At 40.4% G+C, this 17,164-nt stretch overlaps 1 protein-coding gene across 2 annotated transcripts in view; it reads left to right on the top strand.

Annotated features, from left to right (window-relative positions):
- VAV3 (vav guanine nucleotide exchange factor 3) overlaps window positions 1-17,164 on the top strand; it is a 349,793-nt gene that overhangs the window by 136,467 nt on the left and 196,162 nt on the right. The window contains exon 1 of one of the 2 annotated variants that reach the window (XM_070486951.1): window positions 1,304-1,381. The exons of the other annotated variant lie outside the window; for it this stretch is intronic. Coding sequence (XP_070343052.1) covers window positions 1,322-1,381 — 60 coding nt within the window. The 5' untranslated portion in view covers window positions 1,304-1,321. Of the gene's footprint in view, window positions 1-1,303; window positions 1,382-17,164 lie in introns of those variants that run through there. 2 annotated transcript variants of the gene reach the window in all.

Raw genomic sequence — 17,164 nt, 5'->3', positions numbered from 1 at the left:
TCTGTGGCTTTAAGTAATACTTTTTTGGATGATGATGATAAGCACTAGAAAATAAAATCCACTGTGTATTTGTGTGTAACATTTGTGGTTATGTCAGGCTTGTGCTATAAGAGTGTTAGATGAGTGAAACCTCACTTGGAGAAAAAATATAATGAGTGGTTAGGATTGTTGGTCATGCTTTATATTAAATTAGAATATTAGTATTTTCCACAGAAAGGAAAATGGTGCCAAATATTCCTAAGTATGCTCCTACCCTCAAGGGTTGAAAATAGTGAGAAGTTGGTACTGCTGGAAAGTAAGTTATTATATATTGGTTTACATCTTATTCTATATTTATGCCAGACAGCCTTCCCCCACCTTCTTTGGTGTGTGTGTGACTCAGTTTACATTTAGTTCAGTTGCCATTCAGACAGATTTGGATATGAAGAAATTAAATCGGGAACATTGGAAGTTACATTTGTGTTACTTCAATTTTAGATTTTTTTCAATCTGATAGAACCTGATATCTTTCTTTTTTCGATGAGTGAACACCAAAACCAGAGAAGGCAAATAAGGAAACTAATTTTGAATCAGGAAACTTCCCACAGTTAATTGACATGCCAATAGATTGTATAAGGCACAAATATGACATGATACAACTTGAAGTAAAATCCAGAATGTATATAGCTAAATGAAAAGTACCCTTTCAGGGGCCAGCCCAGTGGCACAGTGGTTAAGTTTGCATGCTCTGCTTTGGGGGCCTGGGCTTCGTGGGTTTGCATCCTGGGCACGGACCCGTGCACTGCTTATCAAGCCATGCTGTGGCAGGCATCCCACATATAAAGTAGAGAAAGATGGGCACAGAGGTTAGCTCAGAGCCAGTCTTCCTCAGCAAAAAGAGGAGGTTTGGTGGTGGATGTTAGTTCAGGGCTAATCTTCCTCAAAAAATTTTTAAAAATGTGCTCTTTCAAAGTGCTATAATTATCTCAAGAAACAGTAAGGTTGATATTCCTCAAAGAATTTTTGGGTCCGTCACCTCTCCATTATCACCTTCTTTGATCGGCTCTCCTTTCGTCAGTCTTAAGCTTTGCGCTTCTGATAATATTTTGTTTGAACAAAGGGCTGGCTCCACAGAGCAATAAAGAAAAAGTCTGAAAAACATTTCTGTTTGCTGTGTAATTCTGAAAGCGTCTTTGCATTTAAAAAAGTTCCTTTTTTGAATAAAAGTATAATGTACACCTATTAGTGAAACTTCAAACAATATAGAAATAAATAAAAACAAAAGTGAAATTTCATAGCGGTTTCACTTTCTAGATAGCTGCTGTCTTTGACAGTCTCGCATATGTCCTTGTATATTCTGTTTATTGGAAGCACAGGCTGCCATTGGGCTGCGGATTGGGAGGTAAGGCATGGGTTGGGAGCATGGGGCCACGTTGGTGCTGCAGCCAGGTCTGAGAATACCCCTTCCTATGTCTACACAGGCCGTTTCCTCTGTACAGAGAGCGGTGGAAAGGCAAGAGAGCTTCTCAAACAACCTAGCTTTTAGAAGGGAGAATTAGAGTAAATGCTCAAAAATGCATGAACTGAATTATAAATTCAGCTTCTTTAGAATTTTCCTTTGTTGGTTTGTGTTCGTTCCACAAGGCTATTTACATCAAGTAGGCCTGTATGTAATTATTTTTAACGTTTTTAATCCAAAACTTATCTAGATTAATATTTAGGGGAAAGCTGAAAGAGAATAAATTTTAAGACTGTGCTTTTGTGTTAATCTTTCCATGACTTCTTTCTCTATATGAGTGGTTCTCAAAAGTGTGGTCCCCAGACTGACGGCATTGGTGGCATCTGAGAACTTGTTAGAAATGTGAACTCTCAGGTCCCACCCCAGGCCTACTGAATTGGAAACTCTGGAGGTGAGGCCCAGCTGTCTGTGCTCTAACGAGTCCTCCAGGTGTTATTGATGCAGAGTGAGGTCTGAGAACTACTGCTCTAAATAAAAGCAGAGGTTTAAAAAATTTTTAACTTGGTATTTCCCCTCTCTCATTCTCCACTCACTTTTCCCACAGCCTGGGAGCAATAGGGGTGTTGAGGCATAACATCATTTTTCCTAAGTGCTCTACTCTTTTATGTCTCTGCTGTTTTTCTGTCTTGCGTGTTATTCTCCACTGCTGTCCGCATAACACATCTCTAATCATCCTTTAACATGTTATTCCAGTCTAACTCACTGGAAAGCCTCCCCAGCCCATAGATCCAGTTGGTCTTGACTCTTTTTGTGCTTTCTGGAGCCCTGTGAATGCCTCGTTCACAGCACTTCACATTGGATTGCAATGGTTGGTTTTCAGCCTCTCTTTTCCACAGTATTGGGAACCCCTTGAGGAAAGGGACTGAAAGTTATGCTTCTTTTTATCCCTGACACCTAGTGGAATTTATGGCAGGTGCTGATACTCAATAAATATTTATTAAGTGAAGGATGAAGTGAAAACTAACAATAAGTAACGTCTCCAAGCTTGAGAATTACTAAAGGGCAAAGTGGTGTCATAAGAAAGCTAATGTGGCTGGGATGTGAGTTCCACTGACTGTTAGACCATTTATGTGATTTCCCTGATACTGTTTCCTCCTGTGTAAAATGGGCATAATTCCTACCTCACAGGTTTTTGTAGAGTTCCTGACACACAGTCAGCTCTGAAAAATGGTATCTAATAATAATCATACTAAAATTAGTACCTTCTTCCACATTTCAGTAATTTTAGGACTTTTACTATCCTACCTGGAAGTTAAACTATATATTTTTTCACTTATCTTTTAAAGTTATTTTATTCATCAGAACCAGAAAGTAGATTTGAACTTGATTGAATTAAACTATTTAATGTTTTTAGGAGGGGAAGGTAAGAAAAATGAATCAACTATATTGGTGGCAAAAAAATTTAAGCAGTATGCCCTTATGATATGAAAAAGGTTTTTATATGGTAAACATATAAATATACTTAAAGGTTTTATTTTTCTTTACAAATGATAGTACATGTCTATTTTTTTTTAACTCCACTCACCAGACTACTCAAAAATTATTGACTCTGCCATGATTCCCAGGAATTTATTTTGTGAGGCATTTTTTTACATATACCTATAAACATAAATATAAATCTTTGATCCTTATTTAGGCCAAAAACAGATTCCTATGCTTTTAAAGGGGTTGAGGGTCAAAAAATTGTGCCCATCATATATTGAGGGAAATTAATATTTATACATTTTAGTAGAAAAAGCATATAGAGCCTTTCCACTGAATCATTTGCATCAACTTATAGAACATGTCTGGACAGTCCAGTTCATTGGCACCAGTATACAGGTCTTGTTTCTAAGAGAACTGATCCCCCAAAAAATAAGTGGCCAAGTTGTGCTACTATTGGCTCACTGTTAGGAGTCGGAGGTATGGCAGCTTAGTTGGTTCGAGTTAAAGCTAGAGACCTAACTAGCCCATCATTTCGAGATGAGGGCCTGGGGCCCAGAGAAACCACGTGATCTGTCCATGCTCTCACAGTGAGTCACAGCTGGAACCAGAATCAGATTCTGTGTAGTCCCAGGCTGGTTGCATGATGTTTTGAGGCAGTCATGATGACAAAGCCATTTTGTAGGAGCCACTTTGATATACCATTTGATGCCAGAGACTTTTTGATGTGGCCTGAAAAAAATAACACAAAGCTTTCCATTTTGTTTTGTTTGTTTTAATTCAAGTAATCACTTACCCCATTCTTGAACTTTCACCCCATCTTCAACTCTGGGAGTTACAATTTGTTGGGATGGGAGTTAAGAATGAAGTGAGGATCAGTGTGGGCATCAGGGATTTGATGGGGTCAGGAGTATCTTTCAGTTCATTACTTCCTAACAAGCACAGCTCTTTTGACCTGGCCTTATCAAAATAGCTGCTTTGAAACATCCAATTCAAAATGTCCCTTTGGACCAATCATAAGGATCTGAATGTTCTATTTCACAAAGAGCTCTTTGCATCAGTTCAGGTTTCCTCTCTCTATAGTGTTAAAAGACCCATGACTTATCCAAATTTTTATAACTGGATATAAATGTTTGAGTCTAGACGCCACTGGAGGGTTTTATCCTCTTAATTCAAGTTGCTATCAAGTATCCTCTGGAGGAAATAACCTTAAAAGACCATCCAGATTTTAAAACCTCTTAAATATGCCATATTTTGACAGGGTATTCATTTTTGGGGGGTGTTTAAGACAGAAGATAATAAAAAGAAAACAGAACAGTATCTAAACAGAAATATATTATTATTAGACCACAACGTATCATGGCACAGAAGCCGATAGGAGGTGGATCCATTCTGGTTCTCTCCGTCCAAGGAATTTTATTGTGCCATAGGGATTTTGATATAGCACAATGGCTGCATGAGGGATGCCATCATGGCAAGGGTTTAAAGGCTATAATTTACTAAGTTATTTAGACGGGAATTATCTTGATAATTTCATCTATATACAGCTGTTTTCTTATTCAGTGCTGTTCCATTCCTGGAGACTGCCAGGAGGCAAATCGGCTTGGCGGGTGAAACCAAGCACTGTGTGTCTGGTGTCTTCCATGTCTGAGTCTGTTTTCCAAGGTTGGCTGGAAAGAATATGTGAGAAACAGCTTCTGAAGAGGATGCTGATGACTCCTGAATAACTCTCATGAAAGAATTTTGAACTTCAGTGACTTTCTTTTTGTCTCTCTTTTTGTCGTTTAAGTAAACTATATCCATTCTTCCAGGTGAAACAGTTCACCTGAGGTTAAGCTGGAACAAAATATCAAATAAAAAACTGCCTCAAAGGAAAAATTGGACCAGGAGCATCAGAGTACAGCACTGCATGCTGATTGGTTTCATGCTGCCCATCAGGGCTGTGCTGTGTTTCTACAGCCTTTGAGAGGATTATTTTCTCAAATATAATACTTGGACTCTCAGGTAAATACTTAGACTCTAAGGGAAGTTCAGATTATCTCTGATGAACCACATACACTCAGAGGAGATCATAACTAACAAGTACTCCTTACTCATTGCAAAATATCCATGTTCCCGAAAAAGAAGCCTTCCTGGGCACTTAAGGTAAAATCTCTTTTAGGATTTAAAGGTCATAGGTAACAGAGTTCTAAACCAGCAATATTGTTATACGACTTCAAAAATAACTAAGTAATTCAACTAGTTACTTCTAAAGAGAAAATCAGAATGAAATTGGAATGAAAGGAAGAGGGGATCTCAAAATGAAATTAAATAATAAAAATAAAAGTTAATCTTAAGCTTTTTTCCTAAATCATAATGCAAATGGATTTCGAAAAGCTGATTAAATCCAATATAATTTATGTGGAAAGGAAAACTTAATGTGCCATGATTGCACATGATCCTCAGCAAAGGCTGAGAAGCAGAAAAGCAAGATGAGGGGAAAAAAGTATGAATCAAACGTATCTATAAAAACCTTACATCATTAGTACTGGTCCGTGTGTGACGCTTCCACCCCCCTCCCTGCACACACATATACATACACCACAAGTAGTTGCAAATCCTTTGGTAGGAGACTGGCTAATTGCCAGCCAACCCCAGATTTGTGAATCCAGCCTGACTCATGTTCAGGTCTGCAGCCTTGATGTGAGATATCCCAGTCTCATGGATCTCTGAGATTCTTGATGGCTCTGGGTCATCTATTTCAACCATTGTCAACCAGAGCTATCTTTGGTCCCCACAGGAACAGAATCACATTTCTGGATAATGCCTGGATTTAATCCTCTCTTTAATGCATCTTCTACACTGTAATAAAGGAGAGTCAGATCAGATTTCCTAAAGTTTGTTCAAGTAGACCTGTTCCTCTGGGATTTGGTGTGCCCAGCAGTACATACATTGGGTTGACCCTTTTTCATTATGCTTGTCATATCCATTTCCTTTACCATCTCCCAGGTTCATTCCATAATCAATTCAGAGCTAGGCTATTGTTAAAACAGCTTCCTAGGTTCAGGCTTCTTCCTCTGAACTATCTTGTGCAGCCACCAGATTAGTATTGTTAACATATTGCTTTTTGACAGTTCATTCTCCAGCTCAAAACCTTTATTGGCTTCTCATAATATAAACAATAAAGGTCAACCTCCTTACCTTAGCGTTTAAAACTGTCTGCCTCCAGCTTGCCTCTTCAACTCTATTTCACACTCGCCCATTATGAACCCGTGGTCCTCATCTCCAAATATTTGCTCCTATTGTACATGCCGCTTGGTTGTTCCCTTGTTCAAATATAGTTACTGAGCATCCATGTGCTGTGTGGTTTCCAGGTACTGTGGATGCTGCAGTGAACAGAGCTCACAAACTCCCTGCTCTCATGGAGCTTATACTGTAGTTCAGGGAGACAGATAATAAATAGATATGTACTATTTCAAATGTGAGAAGTTATAAAAAAAATATAAAAATGGTAGTGAATTATAGCACAGACACTTTCTCTTTGAAATCCCGTAGCCCTAGCTGGCTCTCCAATTTATCAGCAGTAATCATGAGCTGTCTTGATTTTTGTGGTTTTGGTTTCCAGCATGTGGGCCTGCGCATGTGTGGGCTTGCTTGGTTTCTCTAGGTAGGACACTTGCTTCTGGACCACAGTGAAAGGACTGTACCTTTCACTACTTTGTAGCTCTCAAACCGTGTGGCATCAGTGTTTCACATGGGAGGCAGTGTGTTTAGTGGTCAAGAGCACCCACACCCAGGGTGAGAACACCTGTTGGCGGGTGTTGGCTTTACCATGTACTGCCTCTGTGACTGTGACCTCTTTAACCTCTCTATCCGTCAGTTTAGCTATGTCTAAAATAAAGATGATTTTATTTTCTTTGTAAGGTTGTCATGAGCATTTAATAATGTTTGTAAAGTGCTCAGCACAGAGCCTGGCATATACATGTGTGTACTAATGTATAATAGCACTCAATAGTTTTTCACTGTCGTTTTTGTTTGGGTAAGCTTAACTTTAAATACATATAAATATTTATGCTTCCAAACAGAGAAATAATCCTTAAAAGAAATGAGAATATTATGTTTCCTTACAGTCTTATTTGCCACCCAGAAGGAGGAGCACAAGCTGAGGGGCTCCAGCTTTGAGCAGTCATAGACTTCTAAGTGGGTTCTGTTGTGTTAACTGCTTCTCTTGTATTCAATTTGATAGTACAAGAAGATTTTACATATAAATTAATTATTTCCCCAGGTAAACTCTACACCCTGAGTTTAAGATGTGGAAATAACTTAGAATTAATTATCGTATGCATTTTTCTTTGGCATTTTATTATACATGAATTTCTACCCAAATGCTATAAACCAAACTTACTAATAGAGTTTCATAAGCAGTTAGTATGACTACATAATGAGGCAGTTCTAGTTTAGTAAATAGTAGTGTCTTTGTTACTTGTTGAAATTTACATGGGCTTTATTGGCTGTTGCTGTAACAGTATATGTTTCCTGTTTATTGGTCAGAATAAAAAGGCATAGGAAGTTACTGTTATGACATGTTTATATTTTCATACGAATTTGAGCTACACTAATAAAGGAGTTATTTTAGGCTATGAATATATGGCATTTATATTTCCATAATACTTTAGTGTATTGTAACACTGAAAAAGTTTTCCTATAAAATATAGACAAGGCTTCTATTTTGGCAAAATATAGAAAAAATACCCCACACTTGCTTTAGCAGTGTGATGGTGGATTCAGTAGCAGTTGAGTTTAGATGCTGTAGTTGCTCCCATGGTGTTACACACAGACGAGGGTTCAGGAACAATGGGCCATGGTTTAGATTTTGAGGTGTTTACACTCCTTGAGAATCAAGATATCTGAGAATTAAGGAGCTCTATAAGTCAAATCTTACCTAAAGGTCCAACACTAAAGGTACTGACAAGATCACCTGCTTTTAGCAGATGTGAATATTCAGAACTGGGTTCAAATCCAGGTTCTGCCATCGACCTGACATGTTGTGAGAAATCACTTCACCTCGCTGACCCTTAGAGTGTCCTTGTTTTAAAGTTAAAAATCTCATATAACTCATAGGTTTTGTGAAGTAAGATTAAATAAAACCAAGCACTTAGCCTAGTGCCTGACTGTCTTAGGCACTCAATAATTATTTACTAAATTAAAGAGTGAAAGAAAAAGTATCCTGATTCTGTTTGTCTTTAAGGATTAAGAAAGCTGTTCTAGTATCCAGGCCAGTGATTTTTAACCCTGGCTGTATATTAGACTCACCTGGGAAGCTTTTAAAACGTCCTGAAGCTCGGGCCCCATCACAGATGGTTTAAGTCATTTTATGAAAATGAGTTCTGGATATTGGTGTTTTTCAAAAGCTCTCCAGGTGATCCTGACGTTCAGCCAGGGTTGAGAAACATGGGTCTTAGCCATCTGAGAACCACATTTGTGTGGTTGTCTGTCTTCCTTAGTTGAGTATATATTTTTTTTTTTTTTAAAGATTTTATTTTTTCCTTTTTCTCCCCAAAGCCCCCCGGTACATAGTTGTGTATTCTTCGTTGTGGGTTCTTCTAGTTGTGGCATGTGGGATGCTGCCTCAGCGTGGTCTGATGAGCAGTGCCATGTCCGCACCCAGGATTCGAACCAACGAAACACTGGGCCGCCTGCAGCGGAGCGCGCGAACCTAACCACTCGGCCACGGGGCCAGCCCCCTTAGTTGAGTATATTTTGAAACGCTCTTGCATGTATCCCTTCTTCTATGTCGTGGTGCCTTGGGTCAGCCTGTGTGCTTTGTGACCTGAGCTATTTCAGTAGTCTCTCTTCTCTAGTCTCCTTTCCACCAGTCTGTTTCATTTTGAGTTAAGCTGTTGAACTGCCAGCATGGTTATCCCAGAAAACAAATCGGAACATGTTACTGCCCTCCTTAAAAACCTTGCCTAACTCTGTGGCCTGTGAAATGAAGTTCTAACTTTCACATGGCATGCAAAAGCCGTTGGCAGTCTGGATCTAACCCATCTTAGGATGCGTGGGAAGTTGTATTGTAACTTGTCAAGTTTGATAAATGCAGGCAAGTCAGAGGGGAAAAGCCCCTGTTGGGAGGCAGATATTTGGGAGTCCATTCTCATCACAGTGCAGACTGGCTCTCAAACTTTGGTGAGTTTATTGATCTCTGGAACTCACTGTCCTTCCCTGTTTAGGAGAAAGAACAAGAATAAATGGGGTTAGAAATAAATGGAAGAAAAGAATGATGTTGGACACTTTCTCAGTGTCCATTTGGGCTGCTATAACAAAATGCCATAGACTGGATGGTTTACACAACAGAAATTTATTTCTCACATTTCAGAGGCTGGAAAGTCCAAAATCAAGGCATCAGCAGATACGGTGTCTGGTGAGGGCCCACTTCCTGGTTCATAGATGTCTTTTCGCTGTGTCCTCACATGGTAGAAGAGGGGTGTGAGCTCTCTGGGGTCTCTTTTATAAGCACTAATCCCACTCATGAGGGCCCTGCCCTTATGACCTAATCACCTCCCAAAGGCCCCACATCCCAGTATCCTCACATTGGGGATTAGGTTTCAAAATATTAATTTTGGGGGGATATGAACATTCAGTCTATAGTATGTGCTAAAAACATTGATGCTTTTGTGTGAAAAATGCTAGAATGGTGGGCCTGGTCACCCCGTTAGAAATTCAGATCTGAACTCTGATGCCCCTTCCTTGAGAAGCATTCCTTAAAGTCTTGGATAAAGACGTCCCTTTCTTACATTCTTACAAGCACTGTGCATCATTCCTCTGTGACTCTTCCCACCTGGGTCATTGTATACGTGTATCTTTGTGATTATTTGCTCGTCTCTCTCCCAGCTCTACTGTGAGCGCACTGTGGGCAGAGGACTTGTCCAGCTTGTTCAGTGAGTGTCCACAGGGCTGAGCCTGGTAATGGTAGGTGGTGAATGTCCTGATGGGTGACTGTCAGATTGACTGGCTGAGACAAGGATTAAGCAATTGGCATTTATAGACAGCGGGGAAATGTGAAGCAGAAAAGGACTGTGTGGAGGGGCAGTTTCCTCCTTCCCCAGGGCTCTCCTCTCCCTTTTCAGAGGCTCTTTAGCACTTCCCTGGTTCCACTGGGAAGGGCCGTGGGCATCTAGAAGTGTAGGCTCTAGCTCCGATTTGACCACTTTGAGTTGTGGGGTCTTTGAGTTCCACGTCACTCTTAAGCTACCACCTGCATCTGTAAATTTCTTCACTATAGATCTATTTCCTTTCCCACTATATTTCTGAGTGCTCTGAAGGGTTTTGTCTGGATTTGTGTTGTCCAGTATGGTAGCCATTAACCACATGTGGCTGTTGAGGACTCAAAATATGCCTGTGTGAACCGAGATGTGCCGTAACTGTAAAAGGTGCGCCAGATTTTGAAGATTTAGTATGAAAACACAATGTAAATTGTCTTGATTTTTATCTTGATTACATATTCAAATGATAATATTGTAGATATATTGAATTAAGTTATATGGTTAAAATTAATTTCACCTGTTTTGATTTTTTCTGATGTGGCTTCTTAGAATTTAAAAATTATGTATGTGGTTCACATACTTCTATTGGCCAGCTCTGGTCTAGAAACTCCATTTCTTTCTGTATTTATTTTTAATAAAGAATTAGTTTACTTCCTTTTTAATTTTTCAAGTGCATATGAAATGAACACTTTCAAGCAATGTGAAATGACCAGTGTTGCCAAACCAGCCAGAATGAAGAGACATTTAAGGACTGTCATTTTATTCTCCTAGTCCTGTAGGCAAAGGTGTGATTTCTGTTAGGTGATTTGAAATCCGAGAATAGCTTGCAGGCACTTTGTTATGCTCTGTGAGCAGTCCTGCGGCTGGGACAAAAGATGGGGCCTCTCTGGGCTGACCAAAATGGACATGTTCTTCTCCCCTGTCAGATCCTGTCACTCTGGCATTGCCTTTTGGTTCCTGCACTCTATGCCATTTCATCCTTTAAAGTGGTAATAGCCATGTGGGCAGCGTTCAGGAAGCAGAGGTCTTTGTAAGTGAATTGTGTGACTCTGAAAGTGAGCCGAGTTTGGAAAACGTGTTGACTTTGCCCTGGCTGTATGATTTGTGGGCAGCTTTGAAAATTCATTATATTTTCCAAGCCCCTTAAGTCACATAGAACTCTCCCAGACTATTTCAGATCTCATAAACAACCTCTCCTCTAGCCTGATTCTCACACATAGGACACGTCTGCTTACAGTGAGTTGTGCGGAAGCCATGGTGGGTTCCGAGGGAGCTGGTAATGACATTGCTACACCTCAACTGCTCTGCTAGTCATTACTGTAATTGTACAGTGAGTAATCGGTGTTTACCTACAGGGTCCACAATTCTATTCCCATTCTTGGTAGTGAACACATTAAAATTGCCGTATAATCTTTGTAGATTGTATCTCTACTCTCTGCATAAAGGCAGGGAATGATTTGCAAATAAGATTACATTTTCAAAACTGCAGTATTTCTTTTACTGTTGTCTACAAACAAGTGAATTCTTTCTTATTTGCCTACTAAGTTCAACACGCCTAACAGACCAGTGTCAGTTTAGGAGAAGCAGTGAGGATTTGTGTTCCTTCTGACTTCTAACTAGAGAATTATGCATCCAGACAGCTAACTCAGCGCTGAGGAAGTCCAGGTTTCATCTGCTTTCGTATTCGAACTTGGGGCATGTTTGAAACTGTGTGTAAAAAAAAGTTGCTTACAACTCCTTTTACTTGGTGTGAGAAAATTAGCATTGCTGGTCCCAGTTTGCTTTTTTCTGCCTGCTCTTTAGTATGAAATTAATTTTGAAACCACCTCTGTGAATTATAGTAAAGTGAATTTTATGCTCTGCTAGAATTTGTCTGGGTGGTTCCAGAATCTGTCTGGAGCACAGCAGGCAAGGTGGCAGGGTAGGGCTGAACAGGGGAAATGTGGAGGCAGAGTCAGGCTGCAAGGGGACAGGGGAGCAGATCAGATCGGTTGAAGACTCATGAGTATGCTGCTAAACAATTTGCAGGAGTGACATTTAATAATTTTAAGGTGGGCATAGTGGTGATGGTGGGGTGATTAGACTGACAGTTTTGAAATGTCATACAACCTCTATGGTAGCCAAGTAGAAGAGGAATTTGAAAGGAGTGAAATTGAAGGCATGGGGACAAAATTGGAAGGCTTTCCAATAATTGAGGCCAGAAATAGAGAGGACCTGGACCAAGGCAAAGGTACAGGAAGAGAGAAAGAGTTGGATCTGAGAGAGTTTAAAAGGATCTGAGAGAAGTTTGATAGGATTTAGACCTGGGGTGTGAAAGTGAAGTACAAGTCTAGAAAGTTCCCTACTGGCTAGCCCGGTGAGGGAGAGGAGTGAGACTGTGGGCTCATTGGCAGTTGGAAGCAGAGCAGGTTCAAAGGAAAGATGCTCTGTTTGGGGTCTTTAGAGGTAGATCGAAGAGGCCAAGACCTCAGAGGAAGCGGGCCATAGTGGTGTGGAAATGCCTCATGAGGCAAATACAGGTCTGTTTGGTTTAGAAAAGACTTGCTAATGACTTCATCTCTTAGAACCTGAAAAATATCCAGTGTTAACCAAATAAGGAAAATATTATTCAGGAAATGGCAACTACAAAAAGCTTCTCAGTGAGTAAGGTGCAGGTGACTGCTTAGAATCTGAAAGCGTTCTCATTGGAGGACGTGGTGTTAGAGGGGGTGGGGCCAGAGGGTGGTAATTCTCACCCATCAGGACTCTTTTCATCTTCAAGCAGAGTCTGGGAAATTCCTGACTGCCCTTCAAGATATAGCTGGTGTCAGCTCTTCTAAAAAGCCTTTTGAGCCTCCCCTACTCTGACCTTTAGGCTGGAGGGGACAGCTGGTCTGCTCTCTCCTCTGGGCTGCACACGCACTTTGTAGTACTAGGTCTCTGTTTTCACTAACCACCCTTGAGGTGTTTCCCAATAGATGGTGGGATTTTGAAAGTAGAAATTGTGTAATCTCCGTTTCGTTACCCGCGGTGTGCGGAGTTTATCAGGTGTATCTGACCCACAGTGAGTGTTCAGTAGACATTCACTAAGTAAATGTGGGAGACTTATAGACAGGATGGTGAAGTGGAAACTGGACAGAAGAGAAGGGACCTGGATTCTCGTATCACTTCTGCTACTTCTGGTTCTTTGATCTTGGACAAGTTAGTCAACTTTTTTTGGGCCTTAGTTTCCTTATAGGCAAAGGAGGAGGTTGAGTGAGAAGGTAGGAAATCCATGAGTGATCTTCAGGAGGTCCCTGGATTTCTTGAGATGAAATGCAGAATTGTGTATACTTATGTATGTGTATATTAATATATATATACATAGAGGTTTTTTCCTGAGGAAAGGACCAAGAGCTTTCATCATATTCTCAGAGGGATTTGTGACTTAAAGTAATTAAGAACCAGTGAATAAAATGTGGTGGCTCTCGAATTTCTGTGTAGGATGGAGTTGGGAGGGGTCGCCATATGGTTGGGGGTGGGGATTCAGCTAAAGGACTTGTTAAAATTGTGATCAAATGACAAACACACTGTAGTTACACAGATTTTTATATTTATTTGAGGCAGTGAGGTATGGAGGTGATAGAGCTTGTGGGGAGATGTATGCTAAAGCTTCTCTGAGCCCATCCCTTTGCACCGTCACTTCTTAGAGCTCTTTTAATTCTGTATGAGCTGTATGTGATTCTGGTCCTTTTAAGTGTTATCTTCGTGGTTGACTAGACATGGAACATTTGGGTTTTTTTTTTTTTTTTACTAAAATTCACTTTAGCAAGTTCAAATGCAATTGTTCTTAGGCTCTTAGGAGTTTATTTCTTATTTGAGTATTTGGGTTAAACATTAATTATATGGAAGCAGAAAATGAATAAATAAAAGAAAAGAGTTTACCATCTGCAGTCCTCATTTTTTAAAATATAGTGTTACAGTTAGACAAGCTTAGCAGCAGTTGTTGTGAGCTATTAGCAACATTGGCTGTCATGTTCTGGAACAGAGGTACAACCTTATTTATTAAAAGTACGCACAGCCACTGGAAAGCTTTTGTTTATATCCTGTAATAACTTGAGGTAGATGTCACATTTTGTTTTCTGTAGTGCTTTGCAAAGACCAAATCTTACTTTACCAATGATGATGGCCACAATGATGGCGTTAGGAAATAGCAGTAGAAGTGCAGGACATTCTCCTGTATGTGTTTTTATAGATATATAGATAAGGGAACTACGGCACAGAGTATGTACTTAACGCTTTGGTCACCCAGCTGATGAGAAATGGAGCTGGGATTTGAACCTAGAAAAATCTGAGTCTTAAGCTTGCACTCCTAACCAGTCTAGTACGTGACTTTCCTAAAGGGAGGTTCTATTTTTCTATGGAACTTTACCTTTGAAATCTCAGAAATAATAAGTATAGAATAACTCTTGTGCTTATGGTCATTATGAAGGCCTGCACTGTAGTTAGGACCCACTTAACCCATATAGATACTCTACTCTTTCGAATAATGCAAATTCATTTCCCGTGGTTCATAATCTTCTTGATACCGAAATGATGTTTTATCATCTTATCTGGCTGTACTGCTTTGCTTTGCCCCTAGAGGATGTGCTAGGGATGCTTTTCAACAGCATCCCACAGTATTCAAAGCAACAACTAGGTGTTTTAGGAAAGATCTAAAATGTGTTGCTAGAAATGACACTAAGCTGCAGAGTATCCTAATGGAGTAATTTACTGTGTGAAATTAGAATTGCAAAGAAAATTAAGATAATGAGTTCTGTTGATTTCCTAGGAGAGTGAAGGTGAAAAATATTGTTAGTCTGACACTCACCATCTGGTTGGGTTTAGAATTAGGCCTCATTGTCAGAGACTCTGGTGTCTGGGGTGCCTGGGTAATACCAGGTCTCTGGGCTGCCTCTGGGTTGCACCTGATGTAGTCTCCAGGCCTATCCTTCTGTCTGAATTATTCAGCCCAGCACTGTCAGGCCCACACTCCAAATTACGTCTTCTGGGGCCTAGATTTTTCTTCCATGACCCCACCGGGCACTTGCTTTGAGCCTGCAGGAACTGTGATGCAGGACCCCCACCCTTAGCCTCAGCTGCTAGATGGTCACTTCATGCTGTGGTGCTGCAATGCTGTGGACCCTTGTTGAACTGCTAAGCTTGCCTTGCACTTGGGGCTCAAGCCTGCAGCCACCTGACTGCCCTTGCAGAGCCTTCTTCCCTGTGAGGATCGCTTCCATAGGAGCCCCTCTTGAATCCAGCCCCCTGTGCAAGAACCTTAATAATAGCCTTTCCGTTGGGTCAAGGAGAAGGTTAAGAGGTAAAACTTCAGAGCAGAGAACTCAAGGAGATGACAAATTGGTACTTTTTGGCAGACCTGCGTGCTGGTCCCCATGGTTCCCTCTAGATATTCTCTGTGCCATGGCTTCCTTAACTCGGGACCTTAGAAGTAGCTTATAACATACTGCTTCTGCATGGATGACTTGTTTTAATTACAAATTACAATATCAACAGCACTAATGTGCTACATAAGCAGAGTGAGAATTTGCCAGAAAGTCCTTGAAGAGAATAGTTAAAATGGGTGGCTTTATTCGTGTACAATGTTGCCATTCTGTTTTTGAAAACTGTTTTGTTTCATGGTTTTTAAACTGACTAATGGAGATGGTAAAAATAAAGAGCTCAAACTAAATAAAAACCATCATTAGAGGGAACAAATTTGATGGGGGAAGTTGCCACTAGGTAGGTTGTGTCTAGCTTTGAGAAGATGGGCAACTCTTCCTCATACTTAATATTTAATTTTCATAATGGGCTCCTTCTTCAATTATTTATTCTTTCCCCACTTGTGCCAAGCTTAGCTCTTTACATATCTTTACACGTGTTGTCCCTAATCTTCACAACAATTTTGCACGGTAAGTATTAGTCATTCATTTGTTTGAGCAACAAATATTTTCGTGTTAAGTGGTTGTTATGAGCCTGGCTGGAGCTAGGTGATGGAAATAGAACAGTGAAGAAGCAATTTGATTTCCTTGCCCTTAAGGGATTTTCCATTGTCGGATGAGAAAGACAGACAAATAAACAGGTCATTACAATGCCTTGTTATATTCTTATACACTCTTCAGGGGGTGTATAAATTCGTGCAGATTTTTTGAAGAACAATGGTCTTACCTTTTGACCTTGTCATCCCATCTAAGAATCTTTCCTATAGAAATACCTGCTCACAATTGAAAAGACATTTGGCAAGGACAAATGTCTTTGTACTTGTGGCATTGTTCTAATAACAAAACATTGAAAAAGCTTGTTGGCACGAGAATGGTTAAATCATTATGTTATATACATTCATATACTGGAATGTTATACAACATTAAAATGAATAAAATAGATCTGTATGTGTTGACACAGCTATCTCCAATATATTGTTAAATGACAAAAGCGTGTTGTATAATAGGAACACATTGCCCTAAAATAATAATCGGAAAGAAAAGGGAAAAAACGTTCTGCAAGAGGCACACCAGATTCTTGGCTCTGGTCCCTTTAGGTAGAGGGTGGGAGAGGTGGGGGGAGGGGCGAACAACTTTTATATATTACTGTATTATTTCAGTTTGACAAAGTAAACAGTCCTCCTGAAATATTTTAAATATCAAATACATTTTTAAATAAAATGATGGATGCTAGAGCAGAGTTATGTCTAGAGTTCTGTGGGGACACAAAGGACCCAGACTGGAGGTGGGAGACCGGCAGAGAAGGCTCTGGAGGAGGGAATGGCCTTGTCCAGTTCAGGGTGTGCATGGTCAGCCATGCAGGGGGAACTGAGAGAACGAGAGCTTCCTGCTCAGGAGCATGCCAGAGGCTTCGAGTAGGCAGCATTGGAGCTGGCCACACCCGTGCCTTACCAGCCTGCCCAGCTTGTCCTCGGTTCTTCTTCCCTTCGCCTCCACAGTGCATCAGCTGCTATTCCTGAGTACTTCTCACATTCCACCTCTTCTGTCTGTCCCGCTGCCTAATTCAGACTTCTCATTTCTCACCTGGACAATTGAGAACATCCCTTAGAGGGTATCTTGACCCCTTACTGTGTCCCATGACTCCTCCCCTGGTCTGTCCTTCACTTTGCTGAGTGACCTAAAAATCAGCAGTTTTGCCTCTGCTGTATTCTTTCTTAAATGTTTTCAGTGGTCGTTTATTGGTTCTGGGATCTAATCTACCCTTCTGAAGCAGGCATACAGAA

Source organism: Equus asinus, chromosome 16, assembly GCF_041296235.1.
Source record: "Equus asinus isolate D_3611 breed Donkey chromosome 16, EquAss-T2T_v2, whole genome shotgun sequence".
NCBI lineage: Eukaryota > Metazoa > Chordata > Mammalia > Perissodactyla > Equidae > Equus > Equus asinus.
The sequence above is the reverse complement of the archived record's forward strand: the minus strand, read 5'-3'. Positions and strand labels throughout refer to the sequence as shown.